At 46.3% G+C, this 27,847-nt stretch overlaps 2 protein-coding genes and 3 pseudogenes across 2 annotated transcripts in view; 4 read left to right on the forward strand and 1 right to left on the reverse strand.

The window, feature by feature from the left end:
• LOC147421970 (putative ribosomal large subunit pseudouridine synthase SVR1, chloroplastic) overlaps positions 1–27,847 on the reverse strand; it is a 106,300-nt gene that overhangs the window by 71,781 nt on the left and 6,672 nt on the right. The gene's annotated exons all lie outside the window — the stretch shown is intronic.
• Positions 84–740, forward strand: LOC147421974 (uncharacterized; annotated as a pseudogene).
• Positions 851–1,819, forward strand: LOC147421975 (uncharacterized; annotated as a pseudogene).
• LOC147421976 (uncharacterized) lies at positions 2,900–19,338 on the forward strand (annotated as a pseudogene).
• Positions 12,607–15,624, forward strand: LOC147421977 (uncharacterized). The gene is made up of 7 exons (XM_086502379.1): positions 12,607–13,290; positions 13,357–13,488; positions 13,583–13,795; positions 13,922–14,162; positions 14,303–14,658; positions 14,825–14,986; positions 15,130–15,624. The coding sequence occupies exons 1-7, from the start codon at positions 12,607–12,609 to the stop codon at positions 15,622–15,624; spliced, it is 2,283 nt and encodes a 760-aa protein (XP_086358505.1).

Below are 27,847 nucleotides of genomic sequence, written 5' to 3' on the forward strand. Positions count from 1 at the left end.
AAGAAGAATGGGAGATGAAGCACGAGAAGGAGAAAGGAGAATGGAAAGAAGCACAAGAGGAGTGGAAGAAATAAAGAGAAGATATGAAGGAACAAATTGCAATTCTCAAAGCATCGGTGGCATCGCTTTCACCCAAGGAAGGGGAGATTAACAACACCACCCAAGAAGCTCTCAAAGAAGAGCTCACCAAGGCCTTGACCGCAAGCATGGAAGACAAACTTGAGGCCACGAAGGAAGGATGGGTGGAAGTTGTCAAGAAGAACATCAAGAAGGAAGCACGGGAGGAAGCACAAAAGGAGGTCGTCCTCATCGTACACACCACCCTTGAGGAAGAGAAGATGAGGCAAGCTCGACGCCTCAATGTACGAGTCACCGGCATAGTTGAGAAGGAGGGATCTACCCCCGAGAGGGACGGCAGGGGGGTATGTAACAAGCTTGGGTACAAGGAAGAAGAATCACCTCCCTTCACCAAAGCATGGAGAGCCGGCAAGGACCCCAACAAAGAGAGAGCTCTCATCCTCCAATTCCCCAATGATGAGTTACGCTCCACCTTCCTCCGCAAGAGGGTGATCTTGAGAGGGCTTGAAGGTCCACACATCTACCTTGATGACGACCTCACAAAGATGCAAGTGGCACACCGGCGAGCATGCATGCCTCGGGTGCATCAAGCCCGCAAAGAGGGAAAGCAGGCCTCCTACTGAGATGGTAGGGTCATCATTGATGGCAAGACCATCGCATAGGGATTCACCACCTATGGGACACGCGAAGAGATCCACCTTGTGGTTTGGAACTGCCACGGAGATCTAGAGGAGGTGATGAGAGGCCGGGATATCATTCTACTTGCAGACACATGAGAGCCCAAAGAGAGGATTACCACGGATACATGGTTTTCAATGGGAGTCTTTAAATCGAGGATGTGCACGCCAGCACACATCCCGTGGCTCAGGAGGAGTGGCCATACTCTTCAGATAGGCTCTTCACAGCAGATTAAAGATTGTTGCCCAGGACCCACAGGCCCTTTACATGTGGATTCACTTTAAGCTCTCACGAGACAGGACCATCTACATTGCCCTGTGCTACTTTGCTCCCACAGGCTCCAGATTCGCCTCTATTGAGCAGGAGTCATCGTCGACAAAGGCCTCACCTTATGCATGCCTTTCAGAGGAGATTATGGAGTACTCCACACTTGGTGAAGTTTTCCTTATGGGGGACTTCAATGCTCGTCCCCGCAGTGAGCAGTGTGAGGCATATGACCACAAGGACCCAGAGATACTACACACTCTACATGAGGAGGCTTGGGTGAGAGATTCAACAGACACGGCTCCAGTCACGGCCTACGAACGACATCTACTTCGACTTGGCTCCCAACATCGTCTCATTATGTATAACGGGATGGCCTAGTGGCCCACTTCAAGGGGCTTGACTTGTATGCCACATGGAGTTGCAGAGGGAGGGGGAAGTACAATCGACTACATTCTGGGACCCAGGGAGGCCACCCACCTCATTACATCCTTCACCATCCCACCCATACCCATTGGAGCCGACCACACATACCTTTCTCTTTCCATCACCGGAGACACCACGTAGCTCTACAGCACGCACTCCACATACCACCATCCACTTCACACATGAGCTAGCCCCTCTTTACTCGGCCGAGGTCGAGCACGGCCTATGCCTCTTACACCCATCCACACCACTCTCAGTTCTCACATCACATATCTCCTCCGTCCTCCACACTTCAGCCATTAGCTCTTTTCCACACACCACCCACACACGACGCACCCCCCCTCCTCGGACTATGACCCAAAACCGATGGTAGTATGATGAGTACAGAGAGCTATATCAACGCCTCCGCGCATGAGGAGCCCTGGAAGAGATCACAGAGAGAGAGGCCAGGCAACAAATGAAGACACTGACACGCCGAAAGCGGCGAGCATTTGAGGAGGCACAGGAGCTTGAGCTATATCGCCTATTCATGAGCATGGATAGTGCGACGGCATGGCGCACCCTCCGCGAGCCACGTCCGACTACACCTATTGAGGATCCACAGATATGGCATGATTATGCAGAGAGACTATATGAGGTGCTTGGACAGCCTCCCATCCCACAGCCACTCGAGCCACGACCCACACTCTCCTCCTCCTTCACAACAGTCATGGTAGAGAGAGCCATTCACCGCATGCAGCACAGACGATCAACTGACGATACTAGATTATAGAGTGACCACATCATATACGCGGCATCCACTATTGCCTCATTGATTGCACATGTCTTCAACCGGGCTCTAGGGGGAGGGCTTTCCAGAGGAGTGGACACAGCACACCATAGTACTCGAGGCAAAGCTCAGCTCATACGCAGAGACCGAGCGTCTACGAGCCCCAGGTCAGGCAGGTTTCAGACGATCTTTCTCCACCATTGATCACATCTTCGTCCTACGCTGCCTCATTGATGAGGCAAAGCCGCGGAAGAAGAGACTTTACTGCTGCTTTGTGGATTTCCGCAAGGCTTTTGATACAGTTCCACGTGAGAGGCTCTTCTAGCGCCTCCAAAGTCTCAGGATACCAGCAGAGATGATTTGGGCCATATATGCTCTCTACGAGCGCCGGTGACTAGTCGCGTTCGATGCCCAGGAGGTTTATCAAAGACCATTGGTGTTAAGCAAGGATGCCTACTCTCCCCGACACTATTTGGGCTCTACATCGACGAGATCTCCGACTACATACTGCGAGCAGGAGGGAAGCGGAGCGACTTGGCAGGTACTCCAGTCCACATCATGTTATATGCTGATGATATTGTGTTGATTTCAGAGTCACCTGAGGGCTTGCAGCGCCATCTTGGGACCTTGGACGATTTCTGCACACACAGGGGGTTGACTGTGAACTTTGGCAAAACCAAGGTCATGATCTTTCACACATCTAGTGCAGTGAGGAGCGCTGCCATCTTCAAAGCAGCAAGAGGACGAGTTGATGTGGTCACCTCATATGTCTACCTGGGAGTTACATTCACCAGCCTACCAGGACCATTCACTATGAGGCAGGCAGCTACTAACAGGCTCATTCGAGGGTATGCAACCCTGGCCATGCTAGAGCGGAGATGCCACCAGGCACACTTTCAAGAGCCCCGTACAAAGGGATGGCTTTTCGACACCTTAGTCGCCCCGGCCTTGATGTACTCAGCAGTAGAATGGGCACCACGACTGACAGATGACCAGTGGGCACAGACAGGGTTGTCCACGTCCGTCAAACGGAACGATCCGTCCCGTCCCGTCCAGGTTCCGTCCGATCAAAAAAAAAAAGACCGTTGGCGGACTTTTTTGACCGTTTTTACACCCGTTTTGTAGCGCCACGTGCTGGCAGTTTTTGAACGTTGGAGGCCTTGGAGCCTTGGCCCTTGGGGCATCATAAGCCAATGTGCCATCCCACCCCCACCCCCACCCCCCCAACATCCACACACACACACACAAAGCCACATGGGCCATGGCCATGGCACATGGAATTTGAATTTTGAAGCATGCTCTCTCTTTAACCCTCTTCTCCCTCCCTCCTCAAAACCTATATAAGGTTGCCCACCCTCTCTTCTTCTCCATATATCCCTCAAGCTCTCTCATTCATCTCCTTCCCTACTCAAGCTCCCTCAAGCTCTCTCCATTCATCAAGGGCCAAGGCTTCAAGCTTTGGCACTCCATCAAGGCTTCAAGCTCCCTTCATCTCCTTCAAGCTCTCCATTATTCCTTCAAGCTCCCTTCATCTCCTTCAAGCTCTCCATTGTTCCTTCAAGCTCTGTCACCAGCGTGTCACTACTATCTATCCTTTTTGTTGATTTCCTTCTTATTATCTATTTACTTTCACTTTTTGGAAACACCCCTCGGGAAATCTAACATCCCTGCATTGCATAGCTAGTGTGGAACTGTCCAGAGGGAGTCCAGGCCTGAGGGCAAAAGAGCACTAAGGTTGGACAAGGACTATGGTTAGCCAAGTGGGGTCATTGACTAGCCAAAGTGGAATCCTTTGCTACAGAGGCTACATTTCAGTTCTGGATGTGGCCACAGTGTACAAAGAGGGTCGGATGACCTAGAAAGATACAATGGCAGTATCTCCTAAAATTTAGGGAACTGCTATTATGGGACCTGAAAATGTGTTGGCATCGTTACCTCCGGAATGACAAAGGGAACATTTTCTTACTCTGCCGTGAAGTCAACTGGGCAACCGGTTGGGATATTTTTAGGCGGCAACCCCGAAACGGGAAAATGCTTGTAAATGTGCCAAGTGGCACATTCTGGTGCACTTGCCTCATGCAACAAGAAGTGGCGCTGAATTTAGGAGGGGGAGAGCCTCATTTTCAGATTTGTCACACGTTAAGAGCTATGGAGTGCTTGCTTTCCCTCTTATGCACAGTGCGGTGCCAGGAGTGATGCCCTGCACGCTACGCACTGCCCTCTCTCTCCCCTTTGGCAGTATGTTATGCCCCTCTAGTGGGCTCTTCATTTGACCAATGTACAGTTGTGTGGGTTCATGCGCGATTGCCGAGGCAAGAGCCTCTTGCACAAGTACTGGATTAGCTACCGGCTAATCCCCCCGGCAGGTACAGGTGAATTCGGAGAGCTTTCACGCCAGAAATCTCGTCCGATTCAAAGGGCAAGTAGCCCTACAGGTGCGGGAGCTCGAGGACTTGCTACGGATGCGACCGGCACGCGAAACGGAGCCCGAAACAGTGAATTACAGCCTGCTGTGTATTTTTGCAAGTTTAGGGTTTTGGCCCTAAACGGACCCTAATACCCCCAGGAGGTTCGGGGACGTAAGGGGACCGCTGTACAGGTGATCTGGCGCATTTTCAGGGCTGAAAACAGAGAATTCAGCGTGCTGCAGATTCTCGCCAGGTTTTGCAAAGTGCCCGTATGCGTCGGGAAAGTCGGCCAATGCGTGGGAATACTGACTGTGAAGGGTTCTAGTACAGTTATGCTGCCGAAATCGGGCTGGAACAGAGGAAATTCAGCCGAGTTTGTGCGGGGCAGCTTGTAGGGAACCACAGCGTTTATTCCCTCTTTTGAACAATAAAGAAATACCGAAAGGGGCGCCTAAGTTAGGGGCCAATCTGGTGTCCGTCTACTCATACAGGTGCAATCTAGCAGCCTGTATCCCTCTCCCCTTTGTTGTGTCTTGAAAGTACAGGTAAAATAGACGACTAATAATGGGTGAAAGCTAAATCAAGGTTTAAAGTAAAGTCTACCGCCCTTTTTGGATTCAACAGGCCGGTTTCATGGTTCCATCGACGGGATTAAATCACTTTTTCCCATAGAAGTGAGCCTTGGTCAGTTTTGGGCTTGAAGACACAGGGGATCATAGACCAGACACAGGGAATTGCAATTATGGCTGACAGACCAGATGATGTGACTGAAGAGGTTTCCTCTTCACAGGGTCAACAGACACATGAAGTGGGTGAGTCCTCAAGACCACCACAGACAGATGATGATATATTCAGGACCCAGTTGGCTACTGCTGTGGCTATGTTCACACAAGTAATGCAGAACCCAAGGTTTTTAGCCTTTCTGCAACCTCCTGTTCCGTCTCAGCAAGTTGGGTCACTGGATCATATTGAAAAGCCTGTTAAGGCTCGAGCACAGGTGATTCATACCGCACAGTCAATGGAAACACCTGTACACTTGACGGAGAACATGCAGTCTCCACAACCTATGCCTAAGGTGCAAGAACAGGTGGCTGAGATGCCAGTCTTTCAAGCTGTACCAGTTCAGCCCGCCACCTTTCAACAGCCTATAGCTGGTTCTAATGGGCAGGGAAGCAACCTACAGGCTATGCAACAGGTCTTCCCACCACCTTCAGTACACCCTGGCTATTTTGGAGGTGGATCCGTATTCCAGAGCATGGCTGGTCATGCACCTGGAAATCAGTTTTACACGCCAGGAACAGTGTTCGGGGGTGCTCAAACGATGATGCCTAACCCCATGTACAGTGTCATGGGTATGCAACCAGGGTTTCAGAGCACTCAGGGCCAATTTGGGATGCCACAAGCAAATTTTGGTATGGCTGGAATTACAAATCAGCAGCCAAATATGGCATTTCCAGGTCAAGCTAATAGCGGCCAAGGAACACAGATGAACCCTAATAGTGTTCCCATGTTTCAGTCACTTCCATATGACAATTTAACGCCGCTGGAGAGGCCAACTCCGTACAAAGAAGGTGGCAAAGGTGTGACTTTCACGACCTTTACAGGGTTTGATGACACGAAGAAGGCTCTTTCATTCCTCCAGCAGTTTGACAAGGCCTATGCAGGGGGAAATTTTACAGAGGCTTCAAAGGTCCGCAAGGCAGCCACTTTCTTGACAGGGAATGCGGGACAATGGTGGACAACTTTATTGCTTCAAGCGCAAGCTCCGTCCACATGGATTTACTTCAAGCAGATTTTTGCAGCAGCATGGTTATCTGATGACTTTGAAGCAGATGTCATGACAGAATGGCACCAGCTTAATGCTGCAACTTGCAGAAATCTGGATGATTACAATCGGAAGTTTTGGAAAGCTCTACTTCCAGTAACTTCCTATAGGTTTGTGCCATTGACAGAACAAATTGAAAAATACTGTTGTGGCCTACCCAAAGGATTGACAAAATACTGCACGAAGACAAAAGTCACTACTTTCACGCAACTCATTGAGGTAGCAAACACTGGCAATGGTTTGCTCAAGGGAGAAGATTGTGAATTTAACACTGGCGTCAAGGCAGGATCAGGCAAGAAAAATTCAGCCAAGCAGCACGTTCCCAATGAGGCTCCTAAAGGGACTCAGGAGTCAGCCAACGCAAGGAAAGATAAAGCTACGGCTGAATCAGAAAAAGGACCAGCAAAGAAATGGAAAAGACGTTTTCCTCGCAAGTCAGAAGAGCAAAAGAAGGTCCTGAGGACAGAGAACAAATGCTTTGTATGTGAGCAGCCTGGCCACATTGCTTACAACTGTCCTACAAAGAAAAGGTCAGCTGATTCTGAAGACAAGGAGGACAGGAAAGGAAAGAAGCCCATGGCCGGTCTAGTGCCAGATATGGTGGGCGACAAGCCAAATTCAGATGCAAGTGAGCTTTGCAGAGCATGGGGAAAGGTCAGGGATCAAACAGTGCTTATCTTCTTTGATCCAGGTGCCAAAGCCAACTTTATTTCCCCAGAATTGGCTTCAAAGTTGGGAATCAGACCTGAAGAGATGGGGTATACAGCAGAGGCAGGTTTGGCATGTCCTGGCCATACAGAGGCTGTGACACCCATCATTGGAAAGTTGCGTCTACATATCCAGTCCTATGTAGATGCTGAAGAATTTTACATCATGCCACTGGACGGATGTGATGTGTTGTTAGGTATTCCTTGGTTGTTTCGTGTACAGGGAATCATGGATGCCTACAACAAAAAGATCACTGTACAGAGCAGGGGAAAGACTCACATTCTGGATGTAAAGCTTAAAGGGGAGTCTATTCCTACTGTATCAGCTTCTGCTATTACTTCTGTAATGAAAAAGCATCTTTCTGCGTACTTGGTTTTTGCACGTGAAGTGTCAGATTGTGATGAATCAAATTTATCTGTGCTAGATAAAGAAAGGTCAATGTTTTTACAACAGTATAGTGACTGTTTTTTCCGATTCATTACCGTCTCAATTACCGCCAGAGAGACCCGAGGACCATGCGATAGATTTGGTGCCAGGCAGTAGCCCACCAAATAAGCCTCCGTACAGGGTTAGTGCGGCTCAGCAGAAAGAGATAATGGGCCAAGTACAGGAGCTGTTAGAAAAGGGGCTGCTTCAGCCCAGTTCATCTCCATTCTGTTCTCCAGTGTTGTTGGTGCAGAAAAAGGATGGCTCATGGCGTATGTGCATAGACTACCGTGCACTGAACAAGAATACCATCAAGAATAGGTTTCCTATACCTAGAATTGATGATATTATGGACAAATTAGAAGGAGCAGCTATGTTTAGCAGGATAGATCTAAAGAGTGGGTACCATCAGATCCGCATTAGATCAGAGGATGTGCACAAGACTGCTTTTAGAACGACGTTTGGCCTTTACGAATTTTTAGTGATGCCCTTTGGTCTCACAAATGCTCCTGCTACGTTCAATAGGATGATGGACAGAATTTTCCGTCCACACCAGCAGTTTGTTGGTACATTCTTTGATGACATGATAGTCTACTCAAAGAATGAAGAGGAGCATAGGCATCACTTGGCCATTGTGTTCAAAGAGCTACGCAGTCATAGGTTGCTCATCAATGCAAAGAAAAGTGAGTTTTTTCTGGAAGAGATTCACTTTCTGGGACACATTGTCTCAAAGGATGGTGTCAGAATGGATCCTGCAAAAGTTGAAGCGATCAAGTCACGGCCAAATTTGAAGACGGTGCATGATGTCCGAAGCTTTTTGGGACTATGCTCCTATTACAGAAGGTTTATCCGAAATTTCGCTGAGATTGCTTCACCTTTACATGCTCTTCAAAAGAAGGCAGTCACCTTTAGATGGACACAAAAAGAGATTTCAGCTTTTAATCTCTTAAAGGAAAAGATAACTTCAGATCCAGTCATTGTGTTGCCAGATCTTAGGAAGTCATTTGTGGTCCAGTGTGACGCCTGCGCTAGTAGCATTAGTGCAGTGCTAATGCAAGATGGCAGGGTAGTAGCCTATGAGAGCAGAATTTTGCAAGGGCCAGAGATGACCATGCAGGTCTATGAGAAAGAGTTACTGGTTGTGATTCATGCGCTCTTAAGTTGGAAACACTACCTGCTAGGTGCAGATTTCGTTGTCCAAACGGACCATCAGACCTTGCGGTACTTCTTGACACAGACAAAGTTATTTGAGAAGCATATGCGATGGGCAAATATCTTGTCCATGTTCCATTTTCAGATTGTGCATGTGGAAGGCAAGAAGAACGTTGTGGCTGATGCCTTGTCAAGGAAGCCACAAATTTCAGTTGTGTCAATTCCTTATCATCATGAACTTGATGATACGAGGGAACAGTATGAAAATGATGAAGATTTTGCAAGGGTCTTCGAGCAGCTAATGGATGGACAACGTCATGAACACTATCTTCTCAGAGATGGGTTCATGATGATGCATGGCAGATTGTGTGTCACAAAGCCATTGCGACGCAAAGTTATGGAAGAGAGTCATGTCCCACCGTATGCAGGGCATCATGGTATTGATGCTACAGTTAAAGCGGTTGAGACATTCTTCTATTGGCCTACATTGAGAAGGGATGTGGATGCCTTTGTGCGAGAATGCCTGATATGCCAAAAGGTCAAGTTTGACAGGCAAAAGGCACCAGGGTTATTGCAACCACTACCTATTCCAGATAAACCATGGGAAAGTATTGCTATGGATTTTATCTTTGATCTTCCGAGAACGCAGGCAGGAAACGATGGTATTTGGACCATTATTTGCAGATTCAGCAAACAGGCTCATTTCATTCCTGTCAGGAAGAAGATAAAGCCAGATCAGATGGCACACTTGTTTATGAGCAATATTTTTTAAGTATCATGGCATGCCACAGTCGATTGTTAGCGACCGTGATCCACGCATGACAAGTTTGTTCTGGAGAGGTTTGTTTGAGAATATGGGCACCACGCTCAAATTCTCTTCGTCATTTCATCCTCAAACAGATGGGCAGTCAGAAGAGGCAAATTCTATTGTCCTAGATCTGCTGAAGTGTTATGTGTCAGAGCATAAAGGAAAGTGGGAGCAGTATCTGCCATTGGTGGAGTATGCATACAATAATACAGTGCATTCATCAACTGGCAAGGCACCCTTTGAGATAGTTGAAGGTGGCAAGAAAGTTTCTCCCATACTGCATACAAAGGACAAGATATTTGAAGCAGATAAGTATGTTCAGGACATGGATGAAATGTACAAGAAGGTCAAAGTGGCCTTAGAAAGGACTTAGGCAAAGCAAAAGAAAGCAGCTGATCGTCACCGTCGTGAAGTGGTATATTCAATTGGTGATTGGGTGCTTTTACGCTTTGAAAAGGCAAGGTTAAAGAAGATGAAGGGCAAGGAAAGACTGTTTCCAAAGCTCAGCATGCGTTACTATGGGCCTTTTCAAGTGTGCGACATAATCAGTGATGTTGCATATAGGCTGAAATTGCCTAACAGTTGGAAGATTCACAATGCATTTCATGTGAGTCTTCTCAGACCCTATGTGGGTGATGTGCCAGAAGATATGCCAGCTGAAGATCAGCCGGAAGTCGAGGAACTTGACGAGATCTTGGTCCCTGAACAGATTTTGGCACACAAAGAAAGGAAAGTGAAAGGCAAGGTTGCTAGGCGTTACTTGGTAAAGTTCAGAAACTATCCACCAATGGATGCTAAGTGGATGGAAGAAGGTGAACTTGCAGAGTCACCAACTGTGTTATCACTTTACCTTGAAGCCTTCGATTTGCAACCTACCTTGACCCCTTGAGTTTCAAAGCTACATGGATTGTCAGTGTGACAATGGCTTCTGAAACAAATGATGTACATGGTATTTAAAGTGAGCTCAAATCAAATACCTGTTACATGAATGTTAGAGCTGTACAGATTGTCAGTTTGGCAATTGCTCTTATGGAATGTCCAAAAGTTTGGTTAGTGCTATAGAAGTGAGTATTTCTTGTCAGTTTGTCAAGGATACAGTGATTGCTTCTATTGAAGAGTACATGTGTAACTGCATTCTTAAACTGTCCGTTTGGGTATGCTCGAAAGTGTTACGGGATCCAACGTGTACTATAAGACAGTGGCGAAATGTGCAGCTACCATTTTGTCATTGGAAAGTTAGTGACTCAAAGCAATGGCAGAGTGCGCAGCTACCACTATGTCATTGGGACAGGGTTCACACGCAGGCAATACATGAGTTGACGAGGTGTTGAATACACCAGGGTTGACAATGAGCATGTATGTGTCGTACATGTGTCGACAGGTGTTGAATACATCAGTGTTGACTAGGAGCATGAACAACATAGATGCAAACGAGGACGTTTGAGATTTCAAGAGGGGGGTATGTCACCAGCGTGTGACTACTATCTATCCTTTTTGTTGATTTCTTTCTTATTATCTATTTACTTTCACTTTTTGGAAACACCCCTCGGGAAATCTAACATCCCTGCATTGCATAGCTAGTGTGGAACTGTCTAGAGGGAGTCCAGGCCTGAGGGCAAAAGAGCACTAAGGTTGGACAAGGACTATGGTTAGCCAAGTGGGGTCATTGACTAGCCAAAGTGGAATCCTTTGCTACAGAGGCTACATTTCAGTTCTGGATGTGGCCACAGTGTACAAAGAGGGTCGGATGACCTAGAAAGATACAATGGCAGTATCTCCTAAAAATTAGGGAACTGCTATTTTGGGACCTGAAAATGTGTTGGCATCGTTACCTCCGGAATGACAAAGGGAACATTTTCTTACTCTGCCGTGAAGTCAACTGAGCAACCGGTTGGGATATTTTTAGGCGGCAACCCCGAAACGGGAAAATGCTTGTAAATGTGCCAAGTGGCACATTCTGGTGCACTTGCCTCATGCAACAAGAAGTGGCGCTGAATTTAGGAGGGGGAGAGCCTCATTTTCAGATTTGTCACAGGTTAAGAGCTATGGAGTGCTTGCTTTCCCTCTTATGCACAGTGCGGTGCCAGGAGTGATGCCCTGCACGCTACGCACTGCCCTCTCTCTCCCCTTTGGCAGTATGTTATGCCTCTCTAGTGGGCTCTTCATTTGACCAATGTACAGTTGTGTGGGTTCATGCGCGATTGCCGAGGCAAGAGCCTCTTGCACAAGTACTGGATTAGCTAGCGGCTAATCCCCCCGGCAGGTACAGGTGAATTCGGAGAGCTTTCACGCCAGAAATCTCGTCCGATTCAAAGGGCAAGTAGCCCTACAGGTGCGGGAGCTCGAGGACTTGCTACGGATGCGACCGGCACGCGAAACGGAGCCCGAAACAGTGAATTACAGCCTGCTGTGTATTTTTGCAGGTTTAGGGTTTTGGCCCTAAACGGACCCTAATACCCCCAGGAGGTTCGGGGACGTAAGGGGACCGCTGTACAGGTGATCTGGCGCATTTTCAGGGCTGAAAACAGAGAATTCAGCGTGCTGCAGATTCTCACTAGGTTTTGCAAAGTGCCCGTATGCGTCGGGAAAGTCGGCCAATGCGTGGGAATACTGACTGTGAAGGGTTCTAGTACAGTTATGCTGCCGAAATCGGGCTGGAACAGTGGAAATTCAGACGAGTTTGTGCGGGGCAGCTTGTAGGGAACCACAGCGTTTATTCCCTCTTTTGAACAATAAAGAAATACCGAAAGGGGCGCCTAAGTTAGGGGCCAATCTGGTGTCCGTCTACTCATACAGGTGCAATCTAGCAGCCTGTATCCCTCTCCCCTTTGTTGTGTCTTGAAAGTACAGGTAAAATAGACGACTAATAATGGGTGAAAGCTAAATCAAGGTTTAAAGTAAAGTCTACCGCCCTTTTTGGATTCAACAGGCCGGTTTCAAGCTCCCTTCATCTCCTTCAAGCTCTCCATTATTCCTTAAGCTCCCTTCATCTCCATCCATCTCCTTCAAGCTCTCCATTACTCTAAAGTTCTCTCATCACTCCCCATCCCTCAAGCTCTCCATAATGCCGCCCGCTCTTCATGAAGCCTTCAACAAGCATTGGCGCTACTTTGAAAGGGTGAAGAACAAGCAAAATGTTTGCAAATGGTATTGCAAATATTGCCCGAAGACCATGACCTCAAGCTCCACCCACCTTATCATCCACTTGACCAAGATGGGAGGGGAAGCGGGTCCTTGTCCGAATATCCCCAACGACATTCTCCAAGAGTGCAAAGCAAAGTATCTCCCCTTGAAGACGCGCAAGGGGGTTGCAAAGGCATCGGAGGAGGTGGTTCCGCCCGACCATGATCTCTCCGATTCGGGAGAGGATGCCTCTCCATCAATGTCCGTTGCATCCGGCGCCGCTACCATGGCCTCCACCAAGGGTGGTAGCGTCTCAAAGAAGAGCAAAAGAAGTCATGGTGGGCGGCCTCCAAAGCAAGCTACTCTTGCACAAACGGTGGGTGGAACTTCCGGTCCATTGTCTTTCCTCAAAGAGAGGCAACGACAAGCGGAGATAGAGATTGCACGCACCATCATTGAGTGCAATCTCTATTTTCATATTCTTCGCACGGATCGTTGGAAACGCATGGTGAAGGCTATTGCCACGGTTGGTCCATGTGAAGGGTGGACGGGAGTGTCATACCATGACATGCGCACCAAGAAGCTTGATGAAGAGAGGGCACGAATCGACAAGTCTCTTGACCCCGTGCGTGCCGGATGGGTAAAGTATGGTTGCTCTATTCTCACCGATGGATGGAGTGACCACAAGAAGAGGGGAATCATTAATATCCTTGTCTCATGCCCTCTTGGCACCTACTTCTTGCGAGCGGTTGATGCAGGAGCAAGGGGGAAAAAGATCATGGGTGCCTTCATTTACCGCCACATTCGTCAAGCCATAAAAGAGGTAAACTTTTTGATTCCACTCTCAAGTATCTACTATTTTCAATTTTGTCTTTTGCCTTGGCTCTTCTCACTTTCCCTTCTTTCTCCATATGTAGATCGGTCCAAGCAACGTCATTCAAGTAATCACCAACAATGCCTCCAATTGTGCTTCCATGGCCAAAAAGCTAGAGACGGAGTATCCACACATAGTATGGACTCCATGTGCATCACATTGCATTGACTTCCTCTTGGAGGACATTGGCGACCTACCTTGGGTGAAGGACATTCTATCCCAAGCCCTCTCCATCGTCAACTTCATCAACAAAAAGGTGAGAGTACTTACGATATATCGCACTTACTCCGGCTTGGAGTTGAAGAAGCCTTCCGCAACACGCTTTGCCGCTATGTGGCTCCTCCTTGAGCGCCTCTATGATGTGCAAACCAACTTGCAAAAGACAATGGTCTCCGATGAGTTCAAAGCATGGATTGAAGAAGAGACCCAATCATCCCAACAAGATGCAAAGGCCATCCAACGGCTTTGCTTGAAGGAGGAGTTTTGGCAAGAGGTCAAGGGTCTTGTCATGGTGGTATTGCCATTGTATAAGGTGCTCCGGATGACCGACATGGAAGGGTCTACCATAGGTCTCCTTTACCACTTCATGGAGGAGGCTTACAAGGAGATTGAGAGATCCACCATTCTTGATGGAGCACCCGATGGTTCACGGTAAACATTTCACCTTATGATTTATGTACATTGTAAGTTGTCTTTTTCTATCTACGGTTCTACCCTTCCATGCTTGACTATCTTTCTCTCTCTCTTTGTAGTGATGTGTTGGAGGACTCTCCAAAGAGAGATGACATTCTCTTCCTTGTTAAAAAGCGGTGGGATTGGATGAGGCGACCAATCCATGGCTTTGCCGCCCTCTTGCATCCGGCTTTCAAAAAGCCATCCATCTTTGCGGATCAAGCACTTCAAGAGAAGCGCGACAAGTACCTTCCAAAGATACTCAATGAAGAACACCATGGAGAGTTTCTCCAAGAGCTCATCAACTATGGAGACCAAAGAGGCACGGCATTCGCTTCCTCGGTGTGTTGGAAGAGGGATTCGTTAGTGAAGCCTCTTTTTTGGTGGGAATGTTTTGGCTATCAATTGCCTCACCTTCAAAGGGCGGCATTGAGGGTTCTTGGACAGGTATATCATATATATTAATAATTATTGATAATACCATACCATAAATTATAAATTTATAATGTCAATCATGTCATCATTTGACATTCATCATTCATGTGACATAAGTCACCTCTCAATTCCCACAATTCAAATCTCATGCCTCTCTTCTATCATCTATGTGCTCTAGGATTGCTCATCGGGTGCATGTGAGCGGAATTGGTCGGCGTATTCTCTTATACACACCAAGATCCACAACAAGCTTTCTACGAAGCAATTGGAGCGGCTTATCTATTATCGCTCCAATTTACGCATGTTGAGGTCCACGCATGAGATGCCAATGGCTAGGCAGGTAATTGAGTTGGCTACATCATACTCTTTATTTATGCTTTCACATGTATGATGTAATATGTATGATGTATCATGTGCTCATATTTTTGGCATGCCATATTGCTAACTCCATTAATCTTCTTGCATGTTGTAAATGACAAATAGGTGAATGTAGATGAATGCAAGCTCTCCATTGAGACTCTTAAGAGTCTCAACAAAGATCGCGATCCAGAGGAGGAGCAAATATTTCGAGACCTCTACTTGGAGTTGGAGGAGATTGATCGCCGTGTCTCTCGCACACGGTCCCGCAAGAAGGTGGTTGTGCGAGCTTTGGCAACTACAGGTAGAGGAGCTTCCACTTCGGTTGCTCGTGGGAGTGGAAGTGCGTCGGCACGGACACCCAGGACCTATGTGCGGCGAGGCTCGGGTAGCGGATCTACTATGGCGGACACCACTTTGGAGAATGTGTCCATTTCTAGGCCTGCGGATCCTAGAGAGCCCGAGTTTGATGATGAGGGCAACATCCTTAGTGAGGGAGATTATGGTGCATCTAGTGCATCTGATGCAAGTAGTGATGAGGATGATGCAACTACCTCTAGCTCAAGCTCTAGCTCAAGCTCGGACCACAACTCCGGTGATGAGAGCGATATGAGCACTTAGAACTCTCTCTTTATGCTTTAAAGTTTGCACCCATGGGCCATGAGACTATGAGTTGTGTCACTACTTTTTGTCACTTGTATCTCTCGAGCCTCGACTCTCTACTTATGTAATGAATTATGAAATCAAATGCAATCATGATCATCTTTTTTCGAACATTGCCGTTTCCAATGTCCATGGCCAAATCTTTAATGTTCTTACTTGTAAGACATCTCCTTTAAGTTGTATGTACTTAATACTAAGTAGTTACTCATAATAGAGTAAAAGCTCTGAAAAATATATGATTTATTTTTTTGCATCATACGTTACTTCAACGTACGTCTAATTTTTTTTAGTTCGATTAGTACCGCACCTCTTCGTACGTGTAACCATCGTACATGACCGTACGTGTCAACTATGGGCACAGATTGAGAGGCCACAGATATGTATGATTTCACACTTGCTCCATAGCAAGCACACAGTGCCACATGACATTATCAGAGCAGAGCTCGCCACACCACCTATGGTAGTAGAGGCACTATTCCAGACAATCTGTTTCATCTAGAGGATGAGAGAGAGACCTCCCGACAGACTTACTCGCAGGGCTTTTGAGGCAGTTATGCAGCTATCAAAGGGTGGGCATGAGAGCATGGTACTCATAGGTCAGAGCATGGTTTGAGGCACACGGTCTTGACATGGAGAGTCTACCACTCTTCCAGTACGACCCTGACTCACCGTATGTTCACCTCTCTCATAGCGAGAGCAACCTGGTGTTGAGACAGGACCTTTGGCAGCTATACATCAGGAGAGTTTGGGAGTCATCGGGCTTGGGGACGAAGATGTCCGACTACAGAGACCAGTTCCTTACCATACTACCTGATGGGTTCATACAGAGACCACGCTACATGGACACATACGTGCCACATAGCTCACGGGTGGTGTTTGGTCGGTTGAGAGTGGCATCACACAGGTTAGAGATTGAGATGGGGAGACATACTGGTGTCCCCAGGGAGGAGCGAGTCTGCAGAGCATGCATTGAGGAGGTGGAGAGCGACGAGCATTATGTGTGTCGATGCAGCACATATACTGAGATCGAAGGCAAGTATGAGGCCTTATTTAAAGGGCAGCCCACTCTCCGAGAGATCATGGACTCCCGAGATCAGAGACAGCTAAGGAGTTTCTTACTAGATATACAAAGCCACCGGGACATACTTGTAACAGACTTAGACACCCCAAGTCGAGAATCTACCACGTCAACACAAATAAACACTTCAAAACAATTCACAATTCACAATTGATTCGACACTGGCCCCGGCGGAGTTCCGTGCCTAGAGATATTGACCCCGTAGACTGGCGCCCCTTTCGGTATTTCTTTTTGTATTAATCTGTGTTCAAAGTACAAGAGTGCGGGCAGGCGCTCACACTCAGACTCTGCGTCAAGATGCTCTGAGTTATGAGGCCCTGCCTGCATATTTAAAGATTACAAGGGATGCTAAAAGCAGAGCCCAAAAGCTAAAAATCAAAATCTTTTAAAATAAAGCAAAAGCCTTCTGCTTTTCACCAGAGAGAGAGAGAGAGAGGGGGGGAATAAAGCAAACAAAAGCTCTCTTTCTTCAATTGCGTAGCATAAAGCAGCAAAAGCTGCCGCTGATCAGCCCACCAAACACAGAAGTCCGTACAATTGCCGGAAATCACGGGATTTCGTACAACACTTCCACGTGTCACCCCTGCCGGAAATCCGCAGCCACGTCAGCATTTTCTATCGGGGTGTCCTTTGCCGCCCAAGCATGATACGTCACCAATTTGTGACGTACCCCCCTCTTGAAAGCATTGTAGTCGCCCTCGATTACGCTTGCAAAACAGACAAAAGCCATAAATTTATCTTAGCAGACACTGATTGTTAGTACCTACACACTTGGAACACACATGTAGCACATGTACTAATCGACAGTCACATCACACGACATCACATGACAAATCACATTCAACATTCATTCGGATCTTAGAGCATGGTTTATCGGCAATGCAGTTAGCAATCGCATCTAGATCCACTCAGGACCTCACAGATGGCCGATTGACTAACCACTATTGCAACCATGTCTATTCGAGATCATTCAGACCGAAATGCTACAGTCATTTCGTTTATCAGTTCCTGCACTTAAACAAGTCACGAACAAGTCAGTTTCATATTTTTCCGGAATTCCATTTCATAAAGTCATCCAGCAGAATACTGTCAGCTCTCAGTATCCCCGAAGCTCAAAGAGACATTAGTGACTCTAGTATTATAAAAATCAAGGCATCTGTTGACAAAGGAGCGGAGTAACTCCCCTCTTGTGCAAACCCACTGCACCAGATCTCCGGCCAAGTTGAATTATGGGTTCCATTTGGAGTAGACTATGCTAAACCGAAAGTTTCAAGGTAAAGATTCACATTCCGAGGAATATCTGCTAGGTCTTCCTCCTCCATTCACTTCGCATCCATTGCGAAGTAGGTCTTGAATTTAACCAAGAACCGTCGATTCGCTTTACCTTCTTTCTTTCTTTCTGTGCCAATTTCTGTTCTGGAATGAGTATCTGCTCGTTTTCGTCCAATTCGGGTTGCACATCTAGCTTCCCATCATCGGGCACATCGCCTTCAAACGGCTTTAAGAGACTCACATGAAAAACATTGTGAATCCTGCAAGTATTCTGGCAGCTTCAGTCGAAAGGAGATGATATCATTTATCTTTCCAAAACATCTGGAAAGGTCCACACTATCTCATGCTAAGCTTTCAAAGAAGCCGCTCCTTTCCCTTTTTTTTCTTTCTCGGGAGTGCCTTTCCGTAATGTAAGAGCACCCAATCATTCTCCTTCAATTTCAAATCGCGACATCTGAAATTTCTGCAAAGCCTTCCGGACCAAGTCCCTCGTGGACTGGTCGGCTTCAAAGAAAAATCTTATCTTTTGTGCTAAGGAAGGGTGGAACCTTCATAGCAACTTCAAGAATCTCAAATGGCACCTTCCCCATCAAAGAGTTAATCGTGTTTTTGTAGGCACATTCCACCAAAGGTAAAAACCTTTCCCAAGTAGTCTTCTGATCCAACAAAGAAGACTTCAACAGTTCCAGTACCACTGAATTAGCAATCTCTGATTGCCCGTCAGGTCTACGGGTGGAACGATGACGAAAACTGCAACCGCGTGCCTATGTTCTCCCAAATAGCAGTCCGGAACAAACTCGTGAACCTAGGGTCCCTGTGGGAGACAATTGTCTCAAGCATGCCATTGTAATCTGAAGACCTGGGCAATAAACAATCGTGCCCACGCTGTGTTCTCGGGAGATCAAAAATGAAATCCATTGCAATACTTTCCCAAGGGCGGGTGGGTATGGGCAAAGGCTGTAACAATCCATGTGCTTTATGCTTGTCAAACTTGACCTTCTTGCATACCAAGCAACTGCGCACAAACTCGTCCACATCCTTCTTGAGTCTCGGCCAAAAGAAGTATCTCTCTACCCCTTTCATGGTGGTAGCAATGCCGCGGTGACCCATATAAGGCGGACAATGGCATTTGGTTATAACCTTTTCCCTCAACGGCTGTGTAACGCACAACATGATTTTCTTGATCGAGTAGCCATCCCGAATGGAATAGTCCGCTACTATCTCCCTTTTCTGTATTCAACTGAATACATCTACAAAATTTGTATCAGTGGCGTACTGACCAACCATATCCTCAAAGTTCCTATGATGTATCGTGGAAATAGCCAGAACCAACGGCTTTCGAGACAAGTATTTGCCACCAATTTCTTACATCCCTGCACATGGACAATCCAGAAGTAAACTTTGACAAGATGTTTGCCCACCACATCTGCTTTTTCCGGTCGCTGCTTCCGTGACAAGAAGTAGCATAAACTCCCATTATCTGTAAAAACCGTGAAATCGGCTCCGAGTAGGTAATGCCGCCACTGAATAAGAGCATGGATAGCCGCCAAAAGCTCTTTCTCACATATCTGTACTATCAATTCCAGCCTTGAAAACAATCGGCTTTCATAGGCAATGACATTGGCCTTCTTGCATTAAGACCGCATCCAGACAACGACCACAAGTATCACAATATACTTCAAACGACTTCTGCAAATCCGGCAAAGTCAAAAATTGGTCTTGTAGTCAAATTCTGTTTCAATTCCTGAAAGGCAGTCGCTTATGTGGGTCCCCACGAGAAAGGGACTCCTTTCTGTGTCAAGATATGCAAAGGGGAAGCAACCTCTCCAAACGTTCGAATGAACCGCCTATAGTACGAACATAATCCCAAGAAGCTTCCAACTTCATGGACATTCTTCAAATCGGGCCAATCACAGATACTCTATCTTGGCCGGATCCATTTGCACTCCTGCTGCTGACACGATGTGTCTCAAAAAGTGCATCTCTGGTAGGAAATAGGAAAAATTCACTTTTCTTCACATTAATCACTAACTTGTGATCTCGTAACGCCTGAAAGACCTGAAGCAGATAATCTCTATGTTCTGCCTCATTCTTGGAGAAAACAACGTCAAAGAAAGTGCCAACAAATAGTATGTACTCTTGAAAAATCCTGTCCATCATCCGGTTAAATGTCGCAAGAGCATTGGTTAAGCCAAAAGGCATCACCAAAAACTCAAATAACCCAAAAGTCGTCCGAAAGGCTATCTTGTAGACGTCTCTCGGCGCGATTCGGATCTGATGATATCCACTCTTCAAATCAATCCTGCTAAAACACGAGGATCCCTGTAATCTGTCGAGTATATCATCGATCCTAGGAATCGGACATCTGTTCTTGATGGTGATTTTGTTGAGAGTTCTCTAAACAATGCACATTCTCCAAGATCCGTCTTTCTTCAAAACCAACAACACTAGAGAGCAATACACTGGAGTACTAGGCTGAACAAGAGCCTTTTCCAAGAGGTCTTTCACTTGGTTCATAATCTCTTCGTTCTGTGCTCGGCTCACACGGTAAGGTGACCGGTTCGGTGGTGTGCTTCCAGGTATCAGATCAATAGTATGATCTTTAGGACAAGCGGATGGTAACTCGCCTAGCAAGCCCTCAGAAAAGCAATCGCCATGAGTGTGGAGAAAATCTTGGCGTTCTCTTGTTCAAGTCAAAACATATTCGACCTTCATCCATCGTTCAATTCTCTCCCAAAAAAAGTGAGTAAAGAAACTGAAGTTCATCAAGTACAATCTCTGAGCCCTTCATTTGTCAAAGTCGCTTTCTCAGCCCGGTAGTCAACCACGGCGTTGTTGTTGTGGTACCAAGGGATTTCGAGTAGAAAAACACAACCTTCCAAGGCAAATACGTAAAACTCCTCGTGCCCTAAACAATCCTGTCATTGCAAACGAAGTTTGCCAATGCTCGGTGTAATGGCAAAATCCCGTCCAGGTGCCACTTGAACTACCTCTGCCTGTGGCCTCAGCCTATCGGGCGTAATTCTAAATCGAGCCGCCATTTCCAAGTGAAAAGAAGTTGGCCTTGGCTCCTTCAAAAGAACTTCTTGATCTTTCACTTTGCCCCAAAAGCGGCAAAGTTTGTACTTCCGTTCATTTGATTCGGTTCAGGCCCCATGCAATGTGGTACCAGTTGTCCACCTTCCTTAAACTCTCCAACTTTCTTGCTTTTGTCTTCCAGAAAGTCATACTGGTTGGCTTTGTAAAAATTCTTCTTCTTTGCATAAAAGTTGTTGTCATCATAGTCCAAATTGTCTGTAGACGAGTCCTCTGTAGAACTGTCAATCACGGGGCGAGATTTAGACTTCTTTGCCTTTTTCTTGCCCTTTCCGAAGCTTTGCTTTTTGCTTCACTTTTTGCCTTTCAAGTCTTCTTTGCTCGAGTCAGATGAGCTAGAAGAACTGGAAGAAGAAGAAGAAGAAGAAGAAGAACTGGGTACTCCTTCAAATCGAACACGCTTCTTCTGCTTTCTTGCCTTTTCAAAGTAGACTGACGACCCAAATAACCCAAGAAGTCAACGCTATTCTTTTGCTTTTTGTCGTGCTTTTTAGCTTTGTTTTGCGCGTCAAAAAGTTGAGCAATTCGTGCATCAACCACCTCTTGTAATTCTTGCTCCGTGTACATCCTGGGAGTAGGAGGTTTCTTGGGTGCTTCTGTGGTCTGCCGCCACTGCGCGTGCACCTCCTCGAAAGAGGTCTTGCTCATATATTTTGCAAATTTTGGGTCCTTCGCAAAATTGAGCATCATCTTTGTTGCGTCGCCGATCAGTCCTCTTCGAGCTCCGCCTGAGTAGGCCGAGGCGGGCCATACTCCTCGCATGAATCATCGTTGTGATCCCTTCCCGCATCTCCGGATGCACAGGGAGTCGACTGATCATTGCCTGAAGCCATAAGTGCCGCGGAAGAAAAAAAAAAATTTACCAAAATACCCCTCTAATTTGTGGAAATTCCCAAAATACCCCTCAAATTTCAGAAATTCCCAAAATTTTGTATCTCTTTTAGTTGGATTATTCACGATACTAAAATACAAGATACTAAAACTAGAATTTGAGCTGGTTATGTAGGTTTTTTAGTGCTTAGCATGTAATTTGTCACAAATTATCTCCCAAAAAAAGACAATTATGTCTAAAAATAATGAAGCAATTCATCTCAAAAGCCTACATAACCAACTCAAATTCTAGTTTTAGTATCTTGTATTGATAGACACTCAGTCTTCTTATGAAAAGATACAAAAAAAAATTATCTTTGGATAAATTTACTCTCACAGCCAGGGGTATTTTGGGAATTTTGGAAATTTGAAGGTGAGGGATATATTGGGAATATTTGAAATTTGAAGGGTATTTTGAAAATTTCCACAAATTAGCACGGTATTTTGGTAATTTTCCCAAAAAAAAACTAGGGATCAGATTTCTCGTAGAAGAGAAATCGGCCGTGCTCTGATACCACTGTAACAGACTTGGACACTCCAACTCGCGAATCTACCGCGTCAGCACAAATAAACACTTCAAAACAGTTCACAGTTCACAATTGATTTGACACTGGCCTGGCAGAGTTCCGTGCTTAGAGATATTGGCCCCAAAGACTGGCGCCCCTTTCGATATTTCTTTTTGTATTAATCTGTGTTTAAAGTACAAGAGTGCGGACAGGCACTCACACTCAAACTCAGCGTCCAGATGCTCTAAGTTATGAGGCCCTACCTGCATATTTAAAGATTACAAGGGATGCTAAAAGCAAAGCCCAAAAGCTGAAAATCAAAAGCTTTTAAAATAAAGAAAAAACCTTCTGCTTATCACCATCGAGAGAGAGAGAGAGAGAGAGAGAGAGAGGTAATAAATCAAACAAAAGCTCTCTCTCTCTCTCTTTCTTCAATTGCGTAGCATAAAGCAGCAAAAGCTGCCGCTGATTAGCCCGCCAAACACGGAAGTCCGTACAGCTGCCGGAAATCACGGGATTCCATACGACAGTGCCACGTGTCAGCCCCGCCGAAAATCCGCAGCCACGTCAGCATTTTCTACCGGGGTGTCCTCTGCCGCCCAAGCATGACACATCACCAATTTGTGACATACTACTACAGACACACGCAACTACACAGACAGAGGGGAGACAGTTGCAACTCTCAGACTTCTTTCAGAGGGTTACAGTCCGCCCCTCATCCGACACTCAGAGGGGAGTGACACTCCCACAGGCCGAGCCGAGCCGAGCAAAACAACGACCACGAGTCACTGGCTACAGGGGTGCTTGAGCCTCCACCATCGACAGATTGAGGAGATCCGGGCCCAAGAGCGACGTGCCACTGAGGAGTGTGGCTTAGATGAGGGCTGACCCTGCAGCTTTCATCCGGGCAGCCTTGGCACCAAACCCGCCCATGTACCACATATTACACCCTCCCATTAGTACAAGATGGAGCTAGATAGCTTGATGCACTCTCATGATTGTACTACCCTGAGCATATAGACATACATTTATCCTTAGAGATCTCTAGAGCTCCATCCCTCCTGAGATATCCCCTCAACATATCACCATCACCATCTTCAGTACATCCCTACTTATTTTCAGTTTCAAGTCAGTTTTGTATCAATTTCACTTTATTTGTCTTTCCGATGGACGGATGACATACACAGCATGTATATTTGATTTGTCTCATAGGCCGATTTCGGCGTGACATAGACGTAAAAAATCTCTCTCTCTCTCTCTCTCTCTCTCTCTCTCTCTCTCTCTCTCTCTCTCTCTCTCTCTCTCTCTCTCTCTCTCTCTCTCTCTCTCTCTCTCTCGCACATGTCTGCTACTTCGAGTGTGTCGCATCTACGAATCTGCATTCTACGAGTCTGACATTGTAGTAGACGCATGACCCACTGCAACGACAACGAAAAAGGAAGAGGTAGCATGGAAGGAGAAGTGACACAACATAGGCTTGGATCTGCCCTTTTCATGCTTGCGACACAGGATCCCTTGATGTCATTTGTTGTCTATTATAGGTCGATTAAGGGAATTATCATCTAGGGTGCTATACAAACTACCCGAACACTTACACCGAACTCTCACCAAGCTGTCCAAACCTGTCAAGGGCTGAAATTGCAGGTTTTCAACCCAATTTTGGTAGCATAACGACACCAAAACCCCTGTAGGTCAAAAGTACGTGTCTAGGACGGATGCACTTTAGCAGCTTTCCGGTGAGCTGCAGGTCAATTTCAGCATGCTGTAATTTCCTGTTTTGGTCCGCGAGGCTCCCTTGGTGTTATCTTGCAATTTAGTTGCGAAACCCTAAACCTACAAATAAACACAGCAGGCTGTTATTCTCTTTTTTGGATTGTTTCAAGCGGAGCACACGTCTGTCTTAGGAGCTCCCGCGCACAATGAGATGATTCCTCTTTGATTTGGGCAAGTTTTCACTCGAGACAACTCTCCGTTTTCGCAATTTGTCGCAATAGAATTGTGCGTACGTGTGGGGGATTAGCAATTAGCTAATCTAGGTTCTATTTAGAACTGTACATGGTCATCTGAGTAGCCCAAATAGTGGGGCATTACCATATGTGCAAAGGGGAGAGAGAGATGCACGAGAGCAAATCATTACGCTACATGAGACAAGGGAAGGAGGCAAGCTCTCCATTAAAGCTTCAAACCTAAAAATCCACTCACAAAACTGAAACTCAGCCTCCCCTCTCATATTTGAGCACCCCCAGCTGGGATGAGGCCTTTTGGAGTGTGTGTTGGTCTACAGGTTGCTCTCGTACTGCCATGTGTCTAGTTTGCCCTATTTGGTTTAATTCATCATCCCCTTATAAAGTCCTGCCAAGGGGTCTAAAAGACTTTAACTGAACCTAGCCAACTTCTTTACTAGTCAGGTTCTAGTGGCGATCGGCCCAACCATTTCGTGGCTGCCTGGCCTCGACTCCTGCGGGTGACTCTCTCAGCCGACGACCGCATTTGTGATTTCAAGAAGAGGGTCCCAAAATTAAATAAATATCAAAGAAAGGAAACCAACAAATAAAGTTAGTGTTTGTCACAGTCTCGTGACATAACTCCCTCTTGAAATCGCAAACTTCCTCGATTGCATACAATAGCCATCTTTCTTCTACACTAAAAGCACTGGAGAGCAAAAGGGTGAAGAACTAGGTTGAATCAACCTTTTTTCTAATAGGCCCTCTACTTGGCTCCTAATCTGCACTAACCCTGTAGGGAGGTTTGGTGGGCTACAACCTTGGCACCAAATCTATAGTATGATCATCAGGCTTCTTGGCGGCAACTGAGACGGTAATGAATCAGAGAAACAGTCACTAAATGTCACAAGACGGGCACCTCGTGCCCATAGAAAAGAACAGACTGAACAACTTTAAGCACTTCGAATAACGATTGAAAGAGAGACAACACGAGACATGGCGGAATTCCACCCCAGAGTGTATTGGCCCCAAACCTTGGCGCCCCTTTCGGTATTTCTTTATACTGCATCAACACAGTACAAGCCGGTACTCCAGACTCTGCACCTTCTCCAGGAAGCATGCCAGAGAATGAGCCCAATCCTCATATTTAAAGGCCCTAGGCCCCAAAAGCAGTTTACAGTAAAAAGCCTTCAAACTCAAAAGCATCTGGTCCAAAAGCAAAGCCAAAAAGCTACCAGCGTAAATCACAGAAATCCGTACAGCCTGCCAAGTCATCAACCAGCACGAAACGCGGAAATCCGTACAGCCTGCCACGTCATCAACAGTTAGGCAATTTCGAAAATATGTTGTTGCTTCTGCTTCTTCTAGGGTTTAGGCCCCTCGGCCTGCATCTGCAAGTTGGCTCCATTCTTTAGGCTTTGACACATCAACAGTTTGTGACATCTCCCCTTCTTGAAAGAGAGTAATCGTCCGCAATTACAGCATATCTGCAAAACAACTCAAGTCAGCTCAAAAATTTCCGAGGGTCATTCGGAGGGACATTCCAAGGGACAATTAGTTTGCTCTTTTTGTTAAGGAGTTAGCTTCTCCTTTCGGCTTTTTTGATCAAGGAGTTAGCTTCTCCTTTCGGCTGTTTTGATCAAGGAGTTAGCTTCTCCTTTCATCCAAATTGGAACTCTTGATATTCCGGCGTAGTAAAATTAACTATCACACCTAGACCGTACTGATCTTCCACGGGTGTCTTGATGCATTAAAATTACATTACATACCCACGCAATCTCATCCAATTAGGAATATTCAGTAATTGGCACATCACAATGCAACACAAATGCTTACATATGCATGTTACAAGACATAGAAACATAAAGCCGCCGATGAACACTCCCCCCACAAATAACCATCCAGGTCCGGGCCATGAGCTGTTCAACGACTCCCTCATCACTCCTCCCACAAATAACCTAACAAGGTCCGGGCCATGAGACATAGAGGCTTTTTACAACCAAACACCCCCCAGACCGCAGCCTGCGTCGTTTGGAGGTGCTGAGAGTAACCACTGCTCAGACTTCTTAATACTCCTCCCGCATAAACATCCAGGTCCGGGCCGGGAGTCACAACAACAATACTCCCCCCGTAAATAACCACAAGGGTCCGGGCCATGAGTAACAAAAAAAAAAAAAAACAACGCTTTTCAATCATTCAATATTCCCCCCGCAAATAACCACAAGGGTCCGAGCCATGAGTATGAACAAGCATTCTCAAACATCATTTCTCACTACTCCACCCGGGAGTAAAATCACCAATCAATGAAACCAGAATCAAACATTTCAAATTGGCACCAAAACAAATTCAAAACAGATACCATCCATTTCAAACAAATTCCAACAGGATCACCAAACAAGTTCTCAAACAGATTTCAAACTTAAAAAGCAATCTCGACATCAGTCGAGCTCGAAAAGTCGACTGACTTTCCATCCTAAAACCTGCACCAAAAAAAATTATGGTTAGGTTCATTCCATAGGGTCATAGCCGAGCACAGCATGGTCCATCAGCTCTTGGACAAACACTGTTCCTCTGGCGGTGATGGTAGTCCCAAGGTAGCAATCGCACTTGACCTCCAAGGTCATCTGCTCGTGAAGAGACATCTATTGGAAGATGTCGAGAAACCTCAAGTTATAATCTGCTAGGGTTTCCATGGCAAGCATTTCAAAATACCCCACTCTGCCAGAAGTTGCACTCCAAAGTAAGATGTCAGAAACCATATAACTTTGGGCAAAAGTTTTCTTGAAAGCTTGCCAAGTACTTGGAGTATGTTGCTTGGTAGCTATCAACATCTGCATAGCACTGCCTCGAAATAAATCTTGGATTCTTCTCTTGTAAGTGATCTTTCTGGCTTATGCCCTATAAGACCTGAGCGGTGAAGAAGGGAACGCGCCCGATGCGCGATGTAGTAAGGGTGGGAGTGGCTAGTAAGTCCGGGGTTGGAACACGAAGCCAAAATTTCCAACGAACTTTAGAAGTGCGATCTTGCTCTGTCTACTCTTTGGTAGGACCGGTATGCTTTCAAAAAAGCACACGCTTGATGCTCTGATACCACTGTCACAAGACGGGCACCACGTGCCCATAGAAAAGAACAAACTGAACAACTTTAAGCACTTCAAATAACGACTGAAAGAGAGAAACGACACGCGACACGGAGTGGCGGAATTCCACCCCAGAGTGTATTGGCCCCAAACCTTGGCGCCCCTTTCGGTATTTCTTTATATTGCATCAACACAATACAAGCCAGTACTCCAAACTATGCACCTTCTCCAGGAAGCATGCCAGAGAATGAGCCCAAACCTCATATTTAAAGGCCCTAGGCCCCAAAAGCAGTTTAAAGTAAAAAGCCTTCAAACTCAAAAGCATTTGGTCCAAAA

The sequence above is a fragment of the Adiantum capillus-veneris genome, chromosome 27, assembly GCF_014529385.1.
Source record: "Adiantum capillus-veneris isolate H3 chromosome 27, ASM1452938v2, whole genome shotgun sequence".
Lineage (NCBI taxonomy): Eukaryota > Viridiplantae > Streptophyta > Polypodiopsida > Polypodiales > Pteridaceae > Adiantum > Adiantum capillus-veneris.